Here is a 13,907-nt window from a genome sequence, read left to right as displayed (position 1 = left end):
GGTCTCGCTGCCCAGGCGGGTCTCGAACCCGTGGGCTCAGGCAATCCACTCACCTCAGCCTCCCAAAGGCGTGGGATGACAGGCTGAGCCACGGAGCCCGGCGCTTCTCACTTCTTAATGAACTCATTGAAAAGAGCATCGGGCAACCCCTTCGGGTCCCCTCCCACTGTGGGAGCTTTTCTGTCCTCTCAATAAATCCTGCTTTCAAAAAAAAAAAGGAAAGAACATCCATTGACATTGTCCCAGGCTGGGGACTGCTTAAAGCTGGGAGCCAGCCCTGGGCTGAGTCTAGAGCCTGTTGGAATTCATCACAAAATATCCTGTCCTTTAAAAACTCTGAATGTAGACTATGTCTTCACATTGATGCATCCAGCACCTTTGAAGAAAGGACCAAGCTCGACACTGGGCCGACGGCTGCATTTGATTAAGATCAAACCCTCCCCCCATTTTTATGACAGGATTCCAGAGAGCAGCATGCACTCCCTTGGCGCGTGACCCGGAGGGGCTGCTGGCTGCGAGGGGTGTTTATACTCAGGCGCCACCGTCCAAGTGTCTGCTGGCATCTCGAGGTCATCTCTGCACATTTAGACCCTAAGTATGTTCTGTTAGGTAGACGTCGGAAGGATGGAGGTTCTCGGACGAATACAATGAAGTTATGCCCAGTTCCCTGGAACCCTCTAGAAACACGGATTCCCGCTTGTTTTCTGTGGTCCCAGACACCAGTGAGACTCCGCCCCACCAGGAATCAGACCGAGGGCCACATGCCTGGTGGTAAGAGGAGCGGCAGTCCTCAAACTTCAGCCTCATCAGAACCACCTGGGCTTTGTGTTAAAACTCGGACTGAGACCCTCACCCTCACCCCAGAGTTCGACACGCAGCAGGTGCCCCCTCCGCCGAAGTTGCTTGTGCGGGGACCTTGCTCTGGGAACCTCGGGGCCCCTGACCTCTCACTCAGGACACACCAAGGTCACCACAGTGGCGTCTCCTCCCGCTCACACCCTGGGTACACAGCCGTGGTTCTCAAGCGCTGGGGTCCGTGCTTGTATGCACCTGCAGGTAATTCTGACACCGTTGTCCGTGGGCTGCTCTAAGGACCGGGAGGCCGGGAAGGTGCCGGAACAGCAGAGAATCGCCATTCAGACCAGAGCGGGTGGACACAGCAGGGGAGTGGCTGGGCCGGGAGGGGTCAGTGGCCATGTTGCTGGTGAAAGTGGATGACACTCACTGCCAGCCCACAGGACTCCGGGAGCCGCACACTTCTCACGTGGGTAAGGTTCCTGACTTTCCCCAGACTCTCAGCTCAAGGGCAGAAAGATCAGCTGTCAGCTGTAAGAATGCCATTGCAAATGAGCAACAAACACAGCATATGGACGTGCTTGGGACAGTCAACCTTTTATTTGTGCAGTACAGCTGAAACTCAGCCAAGTTCATCTCTGAACAATGGAATAAAACATCTGAGTCACGATTCTCTCTTCAGAAGGACAACACGTGAGACAGAACGGTCTCGGCAGGCGTTGGCAACTGGCTAAGGACGATTTAAGGAAAAGAAAAGAACAGCACAACGTCCCTAGAAAACACTCATGATCTGAGACTCTGGTTCACTTTAAAGGGTAAAAGATACATATCATCGCTGGGTCTGAACTCACTGCTCCCAGGCTAGCTCGGCCGGGCTAGTCAGCCCAAACTCCCAGCAGCCCTCAACCCCTGCGCAAGGAGCTGGGCGGGGTGCGTTCACATTTTTTGCTTTTCCTGCTACAGCTGTGAACAATTACTTCCTCAGCCAAATTGAACCTTGCACTGACTAAGTATCTTGATTCTCAGACATCTGAAAAACTCAATGAAAAGCCCTGTTTTTAAAAAACTATGGAACAATGGTCATTAGCAATGGCTGCAAAGATAACTTTCCTTCCTTCACCGGGTCATATCTGTCTTTCCTGAAAAGGCTCACGTTTCTGAATTCCTAGACTCTGAATGCTTCCTTCTAACAAGGTTCTCACAAAGGACACTGGTATTCTACCAAGCACCCAAAGCTTCTCTTCTCTCTTTTTATTTTTAAACCAAACCATAATACATTTCCGTGCCTTGAGGGCTGTTGTAATTCCCTTATCATTAAAAAGAACACCCCAAATTAACACCTACGAAAAAGAACAAACCATGAATTCTCTTCGTAGGTTGTGTCTACATTGGAATTGAAAACTTGTCATAACTAAAAACCATACACACTTGGCGTCTTAATGTCATGGGACCCCATAATCCAGTTTATTGAATCACTTCACTTCCTTCTTAAGCTAAGATGCCTATTTTCCAACTAGTGATGGTTTTTATTCTGAATTGCAACTTCTATGAAGGTAAGTTTAGCTGTTTTAAAGATGAGGTTCAAATATCTATGTTTCATGCATAGTTGTAAAGACATGAGAGTTAAACCCAAGAAAAGGAAACCTTATCCGAGGACGACACTAAGACCGACCCTGCTCATGCAGCCTGGCCCTCTTTGATACGTGCATGTCCTGGCTACACACATGCGACTTTGAGCAGAAGGCTTAGCATCCTGGTATTCTGACCAAGGAAGCATTCTGGAAGCTTCTAGAAGCATAGGCGGGGTTGTTGAAATATCTATTTACGGTGTCATGCTTTCTTATTGAACACACCGACATTATCTTTTGTATCTGATTTGTTTGAAACTATCAAATCCTTGAAAAAGTTATTGCTTTGCCTCACAATGCAGAGAAAGGCATTGGGAGGTTTACGTTCCACCGCTTCTGGGCACCTCAGGGGCGAGCTGACACCCTCTCAGGTAACTGCAAGTTCTGGGGCCCCAGCCAGGCCAGCTGTGAAGGCTTATGTTCTAATCCCACCTTTGCACTGAAGGCCTCTAAACTGCTTCCTTCTGTATCATACTAATTTCCAAATCGTGGGTTTTAGAGATGCCTTGGGTTTAGTGAGACTATTGGGGCATTCCTGAGAGCTTACATCTATCTTCCTGCTGGTACCTGTCACCATTGACTTCCTCAGTTTTGACAAAAGTAGACGTTTCATTCACCATGTTGAACATAACAAACAAACAGAACCCAGCTGCATGAGACGTCAGCCTTAATTTGTCTGATTCTCTGCCGGGGTTAGGAGATGGGGCTCCACGCTGTTTACACCTTTTCATCGTGACTTTTCATGTCCTTACCAGAGGTGAGACTTGCACTTTCTGCAGATTCCCGAACTTTTCCAAAATTAATCACTAATTTCTGTGGCTCAACCATTTGATTTGGAAAGTAAACCAGATGTTCACTCCCGTTGTCCTCTAACTTCACAAGGGACGCGTCTCTCTCGGCACTGAATTCTTGGCTGATGAGGCCATTGTCTCCTGAAGAAACCTCATGGGACTCGGGGGAAAGCCTGAAACTAGAAAGGAAGGCTGTGGGTGAGTCCAGGCAGCCCCAGAGAACACAAACAGAACAGCCCTAAGCTCAACATGGGATTCATTTCCTAAAAACAAAACGATGGAGTGGTGACAATCTAAGCTGTTTTATCAAATAATTCACTGAAATTAATTATATGCATTATTTTTACAACTCCAATAAATGAAAATTATTGTTTATCCTTCCTTTTCCACGTCTGCTTATGGCTTATGAAGCATTACTTTGGAATTATCAAGTCTGACCTGTGCAGAGATTTAGATAAATGACAATAAATTCATAGGCTATTTGGAACAAGCTTTTTGCACCCCAGATCAATTCCAATCACCACAGAAACGATGGGAAATCCTCAACAGATTGACCAAGCACTGCTCTGAGAAGAGCAAGATTACAAAAAGCAGATCCCACTGGGATCAGAGCCCCTGACACTGGCCCTTGCGTTTACATCCTTAGCAGCCTAAGCATTCTCTGTGATCATCTGAGAGTTGCACATTTTTATTTGGACGATGACGGGAGGCACATTCGATGGAAGTATATTCTCGACGACGCACTTGATGCCGTTTCCAGGGTTTGTGTTTGTGTCTGACTCTGGCTCTGGCCCCGGTGGTGCTGTTGTGACTGTGAGAGTGACGAGGGAATGATGGGACGCACAGAGGATACGCTCACGCCACGTGAGGCCCTGACGCTGCCGGGACACCGTGTGGGCGCAGGTGAGGGTGCAGCGGGGGCTCAGGGTGGTGAGCACAGAGCGGGCGGGCTGAGGCAGAGCCGCCTCTGCGGACGCACCACGGTTCACCGATGTCACCGATGTGGACACGCTGTTGTGGTTTTAGGAATTCCTTTTTTCTTTTTTGAGTCGGGGTCTCACTCTGTCACGCAGGCTGAAGTGCAGTGGCCTGATCAGAGCTCACCACAGCCTCGACCTCCTGGACGCAGGGGATCCTCCCGCCTCAGCCTCTCAAGTAGCTGGGGCTGCAGGTGTGTGCCGCCACACTTGGCTATTTTTCTTTTGTAGAGACTAGGTCTCACTATGTTGCCCAGGCTGGTCTCGAACTCCTGGGCTCAAGCAATCCTCCAGCCTCAGCCTCCCAAAGTCCTGGGATTACAGGCGTGAACCACTGTGCGGCAGGAACTCCTTTTGGACAAAGCAGAACCATCCACTGCATTGAGTCAATGTTGAAAATCTGTCCTGCCGGGTTTGTTCGGATTTGCTGCATGAACGTGCTCTGGCTGTCCAGCTGCATGAGGGCTGTGCACAGCCAGTTCTGAGTTTGTGTGTGTTTAAATGACACCATCGCGTGGCCCTCCACAAACCGACTTCCTTCAAAGAGTCCACTGCTTGTGCAGGGGGGGAGACACAGCTTCACATACACCAGGACCGTGTGGCTGCAGGCAGGCTGCTCGGCCACCACGTGAGTGACTGCGATCCCAGAGGGACGTGGGCGCGGTGGCCTCTGGGGAGCCTTCCTCTCGCCATTCTGCTCTGGGTGTATCTGCAAGATCTGTCCCGAGAAGCTCTTTTGCTTTGCTGCTGTCTGTGAAGACGGGTGAGTGTGGCCTGGACCGGCTCTCCCAGGGCCCCCGTCGGGGTCCCGGCTTGCTGTTGATCCTTCCTTTTTCCACGTCTGCTTACAGCCTATGAAGCCTACTTTGGAATGACCAAGTCTGACCTGTGCAGTCTGACCGGAGAGGCAGGAGGCAGCAGCTCGGGCCACCTCCACTCGGCTCGGGGAGAGGCACATTCAGATGAAGCACGTGTCTTTTTATTGATATTCAGGGTGCAACACTAAAGAAAGTGATTCACACGTGCAGTTACTTTGTGGGCCCTTTCTGCTATGGGTTGGGGTGAGACAGTGAACCACAGAAGCCTCAGATCCAGCAAGGTAGACACTGGGGTGACCGCAGTCAGGACTCAGCAGCGCCAGAAGATGGTGCAAACAGGCTTCTAGGAGGAGGCAGCTCCGGTCTGGGTCACGGAAGATGGGCGGGGTGTCGCGGAAGGAACAGGAGCCAGGCAGGGCAATGTGGCCCAGTCGCACAGGGTGAGGGGAGTCCAGCATGGCCAAAACCCCGGGCCCGGTTGGGGAGGAACGAACGGGAAGTGAGGCGGGGTGGCCACGGGTGTATTGTGGGCTCTATTCTGGGGTCAAGGTCAATACAGGGATTTCTGAGTAAACCCTGACGTACGGCAAGACGGCGGTAAAGCACGTGATGCCACAGAAACATGAGACTGGAAAGTTTGACAGGCAACTCCTGCCACGGAAAATGGAAGAGGTGCCTTGACCTCAAGGCCCGCTCTTTCCTCAGTCTGATACCCCATCGTCTGCCAGGGACAGGTCCATCATGGTCACCTGCAAACGTGAGAGCTTCCACTCACCTGAGGCCGCCATCCTGACCAGCCTCCCAGGCCAGAGCCATGCGTCTGCAGGTGCCCTCGAGCGCCGGTGGCGGGTACTGATTGAACCCTCCTGTTGAGAGAGCAAAGTCACGGTTGGTTTTAAAACTAGAAACAGTGTTTGCTGCATAAAGAGAATTCCAAGGGAGTTTTCTTGAGGCAATAAACGTCACTAACACATTTCAGCAAAAGTTGGCTCGCGTGAAAACAGAAAACAATAGCAGCTAGAAACAGCATTCCAAATTTGGTTTCAGAGTGTTTTAGCAGTTGAAGAAATACCAGGCTCATGGAGGTGACTCCTGCAAATGGTTCGCCTAAGGCTTCACTGTGATGCAGGGACACACATGTCCTGCGTGCTCACGTAACACACTCTAAGGAGAATTCTGTTCTCATTTGCTAAAGCCTTTTCACCCAGACTCTGCCGCTGGATCAAACAGACAAGGTGGCATTTAATTGCGTGATGCTGTTTCTGTGTTTCTGCACCATCGACACTGATTGCTCGGAGGGAGAGTCTCAGACACGACTTTGGCTCACGGGTCTGAAGGATCCATCCTTCCCAATGTTGTTCTGCACATCTTGGAATACGGAGAAGTATAACATTTCCTCCTCTTTCAGGAAACTGATTTTTAACGAAAAGGCCCTTGACTGTTGAATGGGGTGACTCTGTGAAAATATCTCAGAGATTGTCTGTGGCTTTATCATAATTATGCTTCCCTGATTCTGAGATGAGTATCATTTCTTTTTTCTATTTCTCTCAGATGAAAACATGTCTTCAGGTCAATTGCCTCTGACACCTGCTCTTGGTGAGGCAGGAACTGTGACACAATTGTCACTGCCTGTGCCTGTGGGTACAACAAGCGTGCCCACCCCAAACCTGTAGCACTGGGGCCAGCAGCCTGGGGACAATCCCCAGCCGTGGACGCAGAGGAGTCTTCTCGCTCTTCCAAACCACGTGGTCGTGGGAAAGCAGCAAGCTGGGCGCGCAGGTGGGCGTCCATGCAAGCGAGTGCCACTTCATCACCAAGCTGCTCAGGAGCAGCAGGACCAGCTCTGAGCTGCTGCGTGGCCTTCTTAACATGGGCATGATCATACGTCTCAATGACACGGAGACCACGCTGCACAGTGGGCAGGGATGTCGATGGCTCTGAGCCAGAAAGGTGCTCACAAGAATGGAATTCGGTACAGCAGCTGTAGAAATGCCTTAGCCCAGCGTGTCCTGTTCACGAAAGCACACGAGGGACACAGGGGAGTGTGCATCCGAGAGGACCCTTCCAGTGACTTTAACAATGCTCCACCAGGAGAGCTAGCGTCAAAGTTTAACTGAAAGCATTATTTCTTCTTTTTTACATTATACACTCGAGAACATCTTAGATTTAAAGGAATGAGGCAGCCTTCCCAGGAAAACAATTACTGGATTCTCTAATTGACTGTGAGTCCCAGGAGAAAGGCCGAGCTTCCTGTGGTGGAGAGTGAACTCTCAAGACACTAGCCCTGTCGTGGTGTTGGGGACCCCTCGGATGCCAGGGAAACTGGGATTGCGGGGCAGTAGGATCAGTTCAGCGGAATCGGCTCCAAACCTGTCCGATTCCCTGTCAGAAAGAAGCAGCTCAGCTCCGATTCTGTGGGACCCTCTGAGCCGGGTCTCTCAACCTCAGCGCTGTGGACATTTTGGGCTAGATTGTTCTTTGTTGGGAGGGGGGGCTGTCCTGTGAATTGTGGGATGTATAGCATAATCCCTGGCTCTATTTACTTGATGCTAGTAGCGCTCCCAAGTTGGGACAACTGAAAACGTTTCCAAAGATCCCCTGGGGCAAAACCACTCCTTGCTGAAAATTCAAGAAGAGAGTTTTCTCAACCCACTCGTGGTGGAGGGCAAGGTGTTTTTGTTTCCAATCCTTTGCAGACTGATACCTTTCTATACCCTGTTGAATGAGACACTGTCCAGTGCTCGTGCACTTGTTGCTGCAACGATGTCAAACTGCTTCAGAGGTTCTAGATGCTCGCTCCCAACTTCTGTTTGAATCTCTTCACAGATCAGTTTGGGGGCTGGTACCCATTCAATGAGTGGCCCTTGTCAGCACTCAGCTAATGAGTGGCCCTTGTCGGCACCCATCCAATGAATGGCCCTTGTCTACACCCATCCAATGAGGGGCCCTTGTCTGCACCCATCCAATGCGTAGCCCTTTTTGGCACCCATCCAATGAGTGATCCTTGCCTATACACATTCAATGAGCAGCCCTTGTCTATACCCAACCAATGAGTGGTCCTTGTCTGCACCCATCCAATGCGTGGCCCTTGTTGGCACCCATCCAGTGAGTGGCTCTTGTCTATATACATTCAACAAGTAACCCTTGTCTATACCCAACTAATGAGTGGCCCTTGTCTATACCCATCCAATGAGTGACCCTTGTCTGCACCCGTCCAATGAGTGGCCCTTGTTGGCACCCATCCAATGAGTGGCCCTTGTCTGCACCTATTGAACGAGTGGCCCCTGTCTGCACTTTTCCAATGAGTGGCCCTTGTCATGCACTTGTCCAATGAGTGGCCCTTGTTTGCACTTGTCCAATGAGTGGCCCTTGTCATGCACTGGCCCAGAGCCATGCTATTCAGAGTGGCCTGTGAACCAGCAGCTTGCACATCTCTGTTGTGCTTTCTGGAAATGAGGACCCTCAGGTCCCCCCTAGGCATGCCGACTTAGAGTCTACATTTGAACAAGATTCCCAGAAGATCTGTGTGTTCAGACTCTGAGAGGAGCACAGGACATGGTTGTCTTTCTACCTCACACAGGTCTCCAGGGTGTGCCAAAGTTAGAAATAAACCGGGTAAAACTTTTACGTGAATGCTCGTTCCAGAGACCACCTGAGAGCTGCCAGAATGTTTCAGGTTGAGCAAGTGTGATCAGGAGACCTCCAGTCACACTGGGCTTTCTGGGGCTGAGATTTGGTTGAGAGACATTCTACCATAAAAAAGGTCTCACCATTTTGTGCCCAGGATAAACACAGGGCATAACCAGGATGTGTTCCACCCCCGCTCCCATCTCACCATCGAATTTATCACTGTGTTTAGATTAGCTGTAGACACAAAGATGTGTCGGATTATCAGTGCTATCAACAAACGCTCGCTCGCTTACTGAAACAAGGAAGAACAATGCAACAGTAACTTACGTCTGACCGAGTATACAAATGGCTTTAAGAACTTCACAATGTAGTCCAGATCTGGTTGATGCATCTTCCCAAGCTGGATGAGATGCTGGTCAAGTGGGAGACTGGCCAGCTCCGCCATGTCGTCCTTATGTGTGGAGCCGAGAGAAACCACAAATATGACATAGCCTTGACACTTGGCCCTCACGGCCATCTTCTTTACAAATTCCTTGCTCTCATAATTTTCTCCAGCTGAGAGCACAAAGATGACCCTGTGTTTTCTTGGGTTGGGAGTTTCTGAGAAGAGCTTTTCCATGGTCCACAGCAGGGCACGGCCAATCATGGCTTCTCCATCCAGCTGCTGGAAGGAGGTCCAGATGTGGTTTTTCATGAGGACTCCGCTGTTGTAAGTTGTAAACGCAAACTCTGTTTTGACTGCACCCTCTCTCCTCTGGGAACTATCCCAAGAAGGGTAGCTCAGCAGGGCGACTCTGTCGCCAGAGCCTGCGACTACCGGGTCTGGAGCAATGTGAAAGACGTCAATCACCGCACTCATCAGGGCTTGCATGGCCTTAAACTCATCAGCTGCTATATGCCGAGAATTGTCTAAGAGGAGGGCAACATCCATGTGGGAATTTTCAGGTAAGAAAATCTCTTGAACGCAGGTGTGTGGAAAACATTTATCTAAAAATACAGAGAGACACATCATTGGTCCAAGAGTGACACAAGACACTTGTTTGTGATATTCTTTAAGTGGCTCAGTGACTGATCATCAAGATTTAATAATCTGATCAATACCTCTTTGATCTCACTTAATTTAAATCAATGAGAAATTCTCAATGTCCCACTATTTCTGGGGCCACTAGCAGACAATTTAGGAAAATCTTTTTTGAAAGCAGATGTAGGTAATGTGTATACCTAAAGCCCATATGTCATGTTCAAACTCATTTAGAAAGTATTTTCAGTATCTTAGAGACTTTCAATAAAACTACCCAGTAGGCTTCAGGAAATGCTACATCCATTGGAATAATTTTCTAAACCAACGTTCACATTCTATGGAAACTTCAAACATTACAGAGATGGAAACTAGCATACTGTGTTGGAAAACTGAAAAACTGAAAATAGAAAACCCCGGCCAGACATGGTAGCTCATGCCTGTAATCTCAGCACCCTAAGATGTTGAGGCAGGAGGACTGCTTGAGGCCAAGAGTTCACGACCAGCCTGAGCCACAGAGCAAGAGTTCATCTCTACAAACAATAAAAAATTATCCAGGTGTGGTGGTGTGCGCCTGCCATCCCAGCTACTCAGGAGGATCCCTTGAGCCCAGGAAGTCAAGGCTGCAGAGAGCTCGGATCGCACCCCTGCACTCCGGCCTGGGCAACAGAGCAAGACCCTGTAAAAAATGTTCAAAAATAGAAACCTCCGATAAAGCTGATTCGATAACTCGTGAGAAACAGGCGAGCTTTCAGCACAGCAGGCCCCCTCCCTGGTCTTACCATAGCAAAGGGTACAGCGTCGAAATCGTTTGAAGGCTTCACTCTCCTCATCGGAAGGAAGTGGGATCACCTGGAATGTTCCAATGTTGTCAAACTGCATCGAGAGAGAAGTGGATGCGAGCTTACTCTCAGGAAGTCACGGCGACCGCATTTCATGGAGAAGTTTGAAAAACACCCAACTACTCCTCACTCTGACCAGAGCCCTTTGCTCCGTCCAGAGAACCACACACACACACACACAATCGCATGCACGCACGCACGCCCTTTTAGCCTAAACATGACACATACACGTATGTCCAGAACAAGTGTCAGCATCCCTCCTCTGGGAAGAAACAACTACTGGAAGACGGCCCGACCAGAAGCGCTCCCTGCAGCAGATGTCTACACTCTCCAGGCCTCCGACACTGCATTTCCACACACGTCTGACCCTGCGCCAGCTAGGTACACACCACATACCGGCTTCTGCAGAAAGCGTACGCTCATGAGCTTCTCGGGCTCCATTAGGTCCTGATCCAAGGACCCTAGCCCACGCTGTCAAGAGGAAGGCATGTCTTTCAGGCATCGAGGAAGCCTTCCCAGTCACAAATTCCAATGAAAAGTCGACTTCAGAAGGCAGGAGACAGAGATGCTACGTTTGTTCAAAACTCTCAGGCGTCATTTCATGGTTCTTGATTTTTTTGCTTTAGTACTGACTGCAACGGGCAACGTGCAGCCTGCCTGTCTTCCTTCCTACCTTCCTTCTTTCCTTCCTTCCTTCCTTCCTTCCTTCCTTCCTTCCTTCCTTCCTTCCTTCCGGGAGTCTATAACGCTCTACTGGGTATTTACTCTGTGAGAGGCACCATGCAGATCAGATACTTCATTCTGATGAAAGAATCTCCCATCCCAGGGGGTGGTGAGGGTCTTTCCAGCAACAAAGATGCCCGTGCTTTTTCTCTTTCTCCCTCCACAAATTAAAGCGCTAGAAAAGCCACACCCTGTTTTACCATCAAGTGCTGAGGAAACATCTGAAAATACTCATGATCGTTCCGGCCTTGTGATCAGAAAGCATTGACGACATTCCTGCTCCCAACTTTGATGAAATGGAATGCCTTGGGTGTTATTCTGTATTTGAGCTTCAAGACGGTAAGCAAGAAAGTGGGTTCCCGGGAGTCAATCCCCTGCTCTTCATTCATGAACTCATTCGCTCAACAAATACCTAATGAATGCTTGCCACATCACAGATCTAGTCCCAGGCAGAACAAAACAATCTAGTGGAGAAGGCATACAAGAATCGCAGGAGGCAAATGATTAGTGTGTTGGGAAGTAATAACTTTCATAGCAAAGACAAAGCAAGGGGCTAGGGATGGGAACTGGGACCCCCTGACCAGGAGACATTTAGGCCAAAACGCGAAGGAGGAAATGGGGAGACGCATCTGGCAAGAGACGTTCAAGCACGGAAAGTAGGCCAGGAAGGGCTGGGGAGGGTGGGTCTGTCCAGCGCCCACGAGAGTCCACGGAGGGGGTGGGGTGGCTTGCCGGAGCTGTGCGGAGAGCAGGGAAGGAGAAGGGAGACCAGAGAGAGACTGGGAGAAAGCGGGTGGCCGTTGAGAGGGAGAAGGAACGCGAAGGGAGACGAGGGCGACACCAGGGGAGAGGCAGGTCACAGAGAGAGAGGGAGGAAAGGGGTGCCAGAGAGATGCTGACAGGGGGAGGGCACGGAGAGAGAGAACGAAGAAGGGAGAGCTGAGGGACACTCACGGGGGGCTAGTTGTGGAGAGAGAGAGGGAAGGGGAAGGGGGGCCGGGGGCCTCAAAGGGGTGGGCAGGTCGTGCAGAGCCTGCCGGCTTCTGTAGGAACCGTCGCTTCCCTCCGAGAGAGAGGAGAAGGGGTTTGGGGCTCCGTAACCCCATGGCTTCAGGAGCGCTTGGACCACGCTGGCTGCTCTGTGGATGGTGGCCGCCCTGTCCGGGCAGACGAGAATGGGGTAGGACCAAGGTGTCAGCATTCCAGGTCCCAACGCGTGGTCACTGGCTGGGTCCGTATTTGTCACGCGTTGTGCCCACCGTCGTACTCACGCGAATCCCGCACACTCGCACCTAGAAGACCACCCGCCTCTCAAACACTCACGCACTTCAGCGTGCACACAACGCATGTCCGTGCCCACACGGCGGCATGCACACACACGTCCAGGCACACACTCGCTCCCTAAGCTAGGAACGCCGGTCTGAGACAGGCGAGGGTGGTGGTAACTGCGGGCCGAAGGGTGGAGTTGGTGTGACTGGGACGGGCTGTGGCAGGTGCGTCTTGCAGGGGGCGCTGGGACCGGGGTTTGGCGCCTCCACGAGACGTGCCGTGAGGGTGCTGAGCTGAGGAGGCTGTCGTGTGGGTGTGTGGAGCTGGGGACACGGTCCGCATGGGAGACACATGCATGTGGAGGGCCCTGCGTGTAGACAAGAGTGTCAGGGGAGTGCCAGTGGATGGAGGAGGGATTGAGGAGTGGCCTTGGGAAACACCACTCCCCCCAGGTCAGCAGGTGAAGGGATCCAGGGTGCCAGACGGAGAAGGGGCAGGTCTGAGGGCAGTGGTTGTGCGGGAAGGTGGTGGCCGAAACGCTTCCGAGGGCAGGGGGGTCGGCGGGTGGCAGGCTGAGAGTGGGGCCAGCGAGCCCAGGGTGGGGGCTGCTGTGTGCAGAAATGCGGGGTGAGACGCGTCAAGAGGTGGAAGGGCCTGGAGGGACGGGGCTCAGCCCCAGGAGGCAGGTGGCCAGGGCCAGGAGACTCCAGGAGAGGCCTGTGGGGCCAAGAAGCGACACAGTGACTGCGGAGAAAAGCGGACTCGGGACTGGTGTTTCTCTCCTGAGTGGAAACCCCGAGAGTGGGGAAAGTCCGACCAGCAGTCTGGCACGTGATGGCAATGTGTGTTCAAGACGACAGCGTGAATAAGCAACGGTGAGGGCAGCCCCTAAGGGAACGTGAGTATCTAGTAACTGCCCGTTGTTTCCAGCTTCATAGGAGGAACGATCACAGGCTAATCTCCAGGAATACATATTCTACCCAGAAGTTCAGACTTGCAGAGAATCAACACACTAGAACATTCAACACTTTTAGAAATCCCTAGAACGTCGGTGGGACGCTGCAAGCTTAAGTTCCGGGTGCACAGGGCCCAGGATAAAAAGCAGCAGAGTATTATTGCGCAGCCTCTCCCAAAGGAAGACACAAGACCAAGTGGCACGTGGGTGAGGTGGTGCATTCACAGAAATGTTAAAACGGGCAGAGAACACGGGAGAAGACGCTTAGCCGTGCCCGGAAATCTGCGCACAACAGCGAGAGCGGTGCCCTTGCTTACCGACTAGACGGGTGAAAGTCTAAAACCTCAGACAAAATCCAGTGTTGGCAAGTGGGTGGAGCGACAGGCACGGGGGAAGCAGCCCGACCTCTCCAGCGGACTTGCCAAAGAGGGTGGCGGGGAGGGGCACGGGAGGAGGGGGAG

At 51.4% G+C, this 13,907-nt stretch overlaps 1 protein-coding gene across 1 annotated transcript in view; it reads right to left on the bottom strand.

Moving 5' to 3' along the window:
* The window catches only part of COL6A5 (collagen type VI alpha 5 chain), an 88,762-nt gene that overhangs the window by 18,166 nt on the left and 56,689 nt on the right, over nucleotides 1–13,907 (bottom strand). The window contains exons 33-36 of the mRNA XM_008069789.1: nucleotides 10,440–10,533; nucleotides 8,967–9,626; nucleotides 5,785–5,875; nucleotides 3,176–3,387 (exon numbers count right to left, since the gene is read on the bottom strand). Of these exons, the coding sequence (XP_008067980.1) occupies nucleotides 3,176–3,387; nucleotides 5,785–5,875; nucleotides 8,967–9,626; nucleotides 10,440–10,533 (1,057 nt within the window). The remainder of the gene's footprint in view (nucleotides 1–3,175; nucleotides 3,388–5,784; nucleotides 5,876–8,966; nucleotides 9,627–10,439; nucleotides 10,534–13,907) is intronic.

This window comes from Carlito syrichta, unplaced genomic scaffold, assembly GCF_000164805.1.
Source record: "Carlito syrichta isolate Samal-C Ts95f unplaced genomic scaffold, Tarsius_syrichta-2.0.1 Scaffold312207, whole genome shotgun sequence".
Classification (NCBI taxonomy): Eukaryota; Metazoa; Chordata; class Mammalia; order Primates; family Tarsiidae; genus Carlito; species Carlito syrichta.
This window is presented reverse-complemented; position numbering and strand designations above follow the sequence as displayed.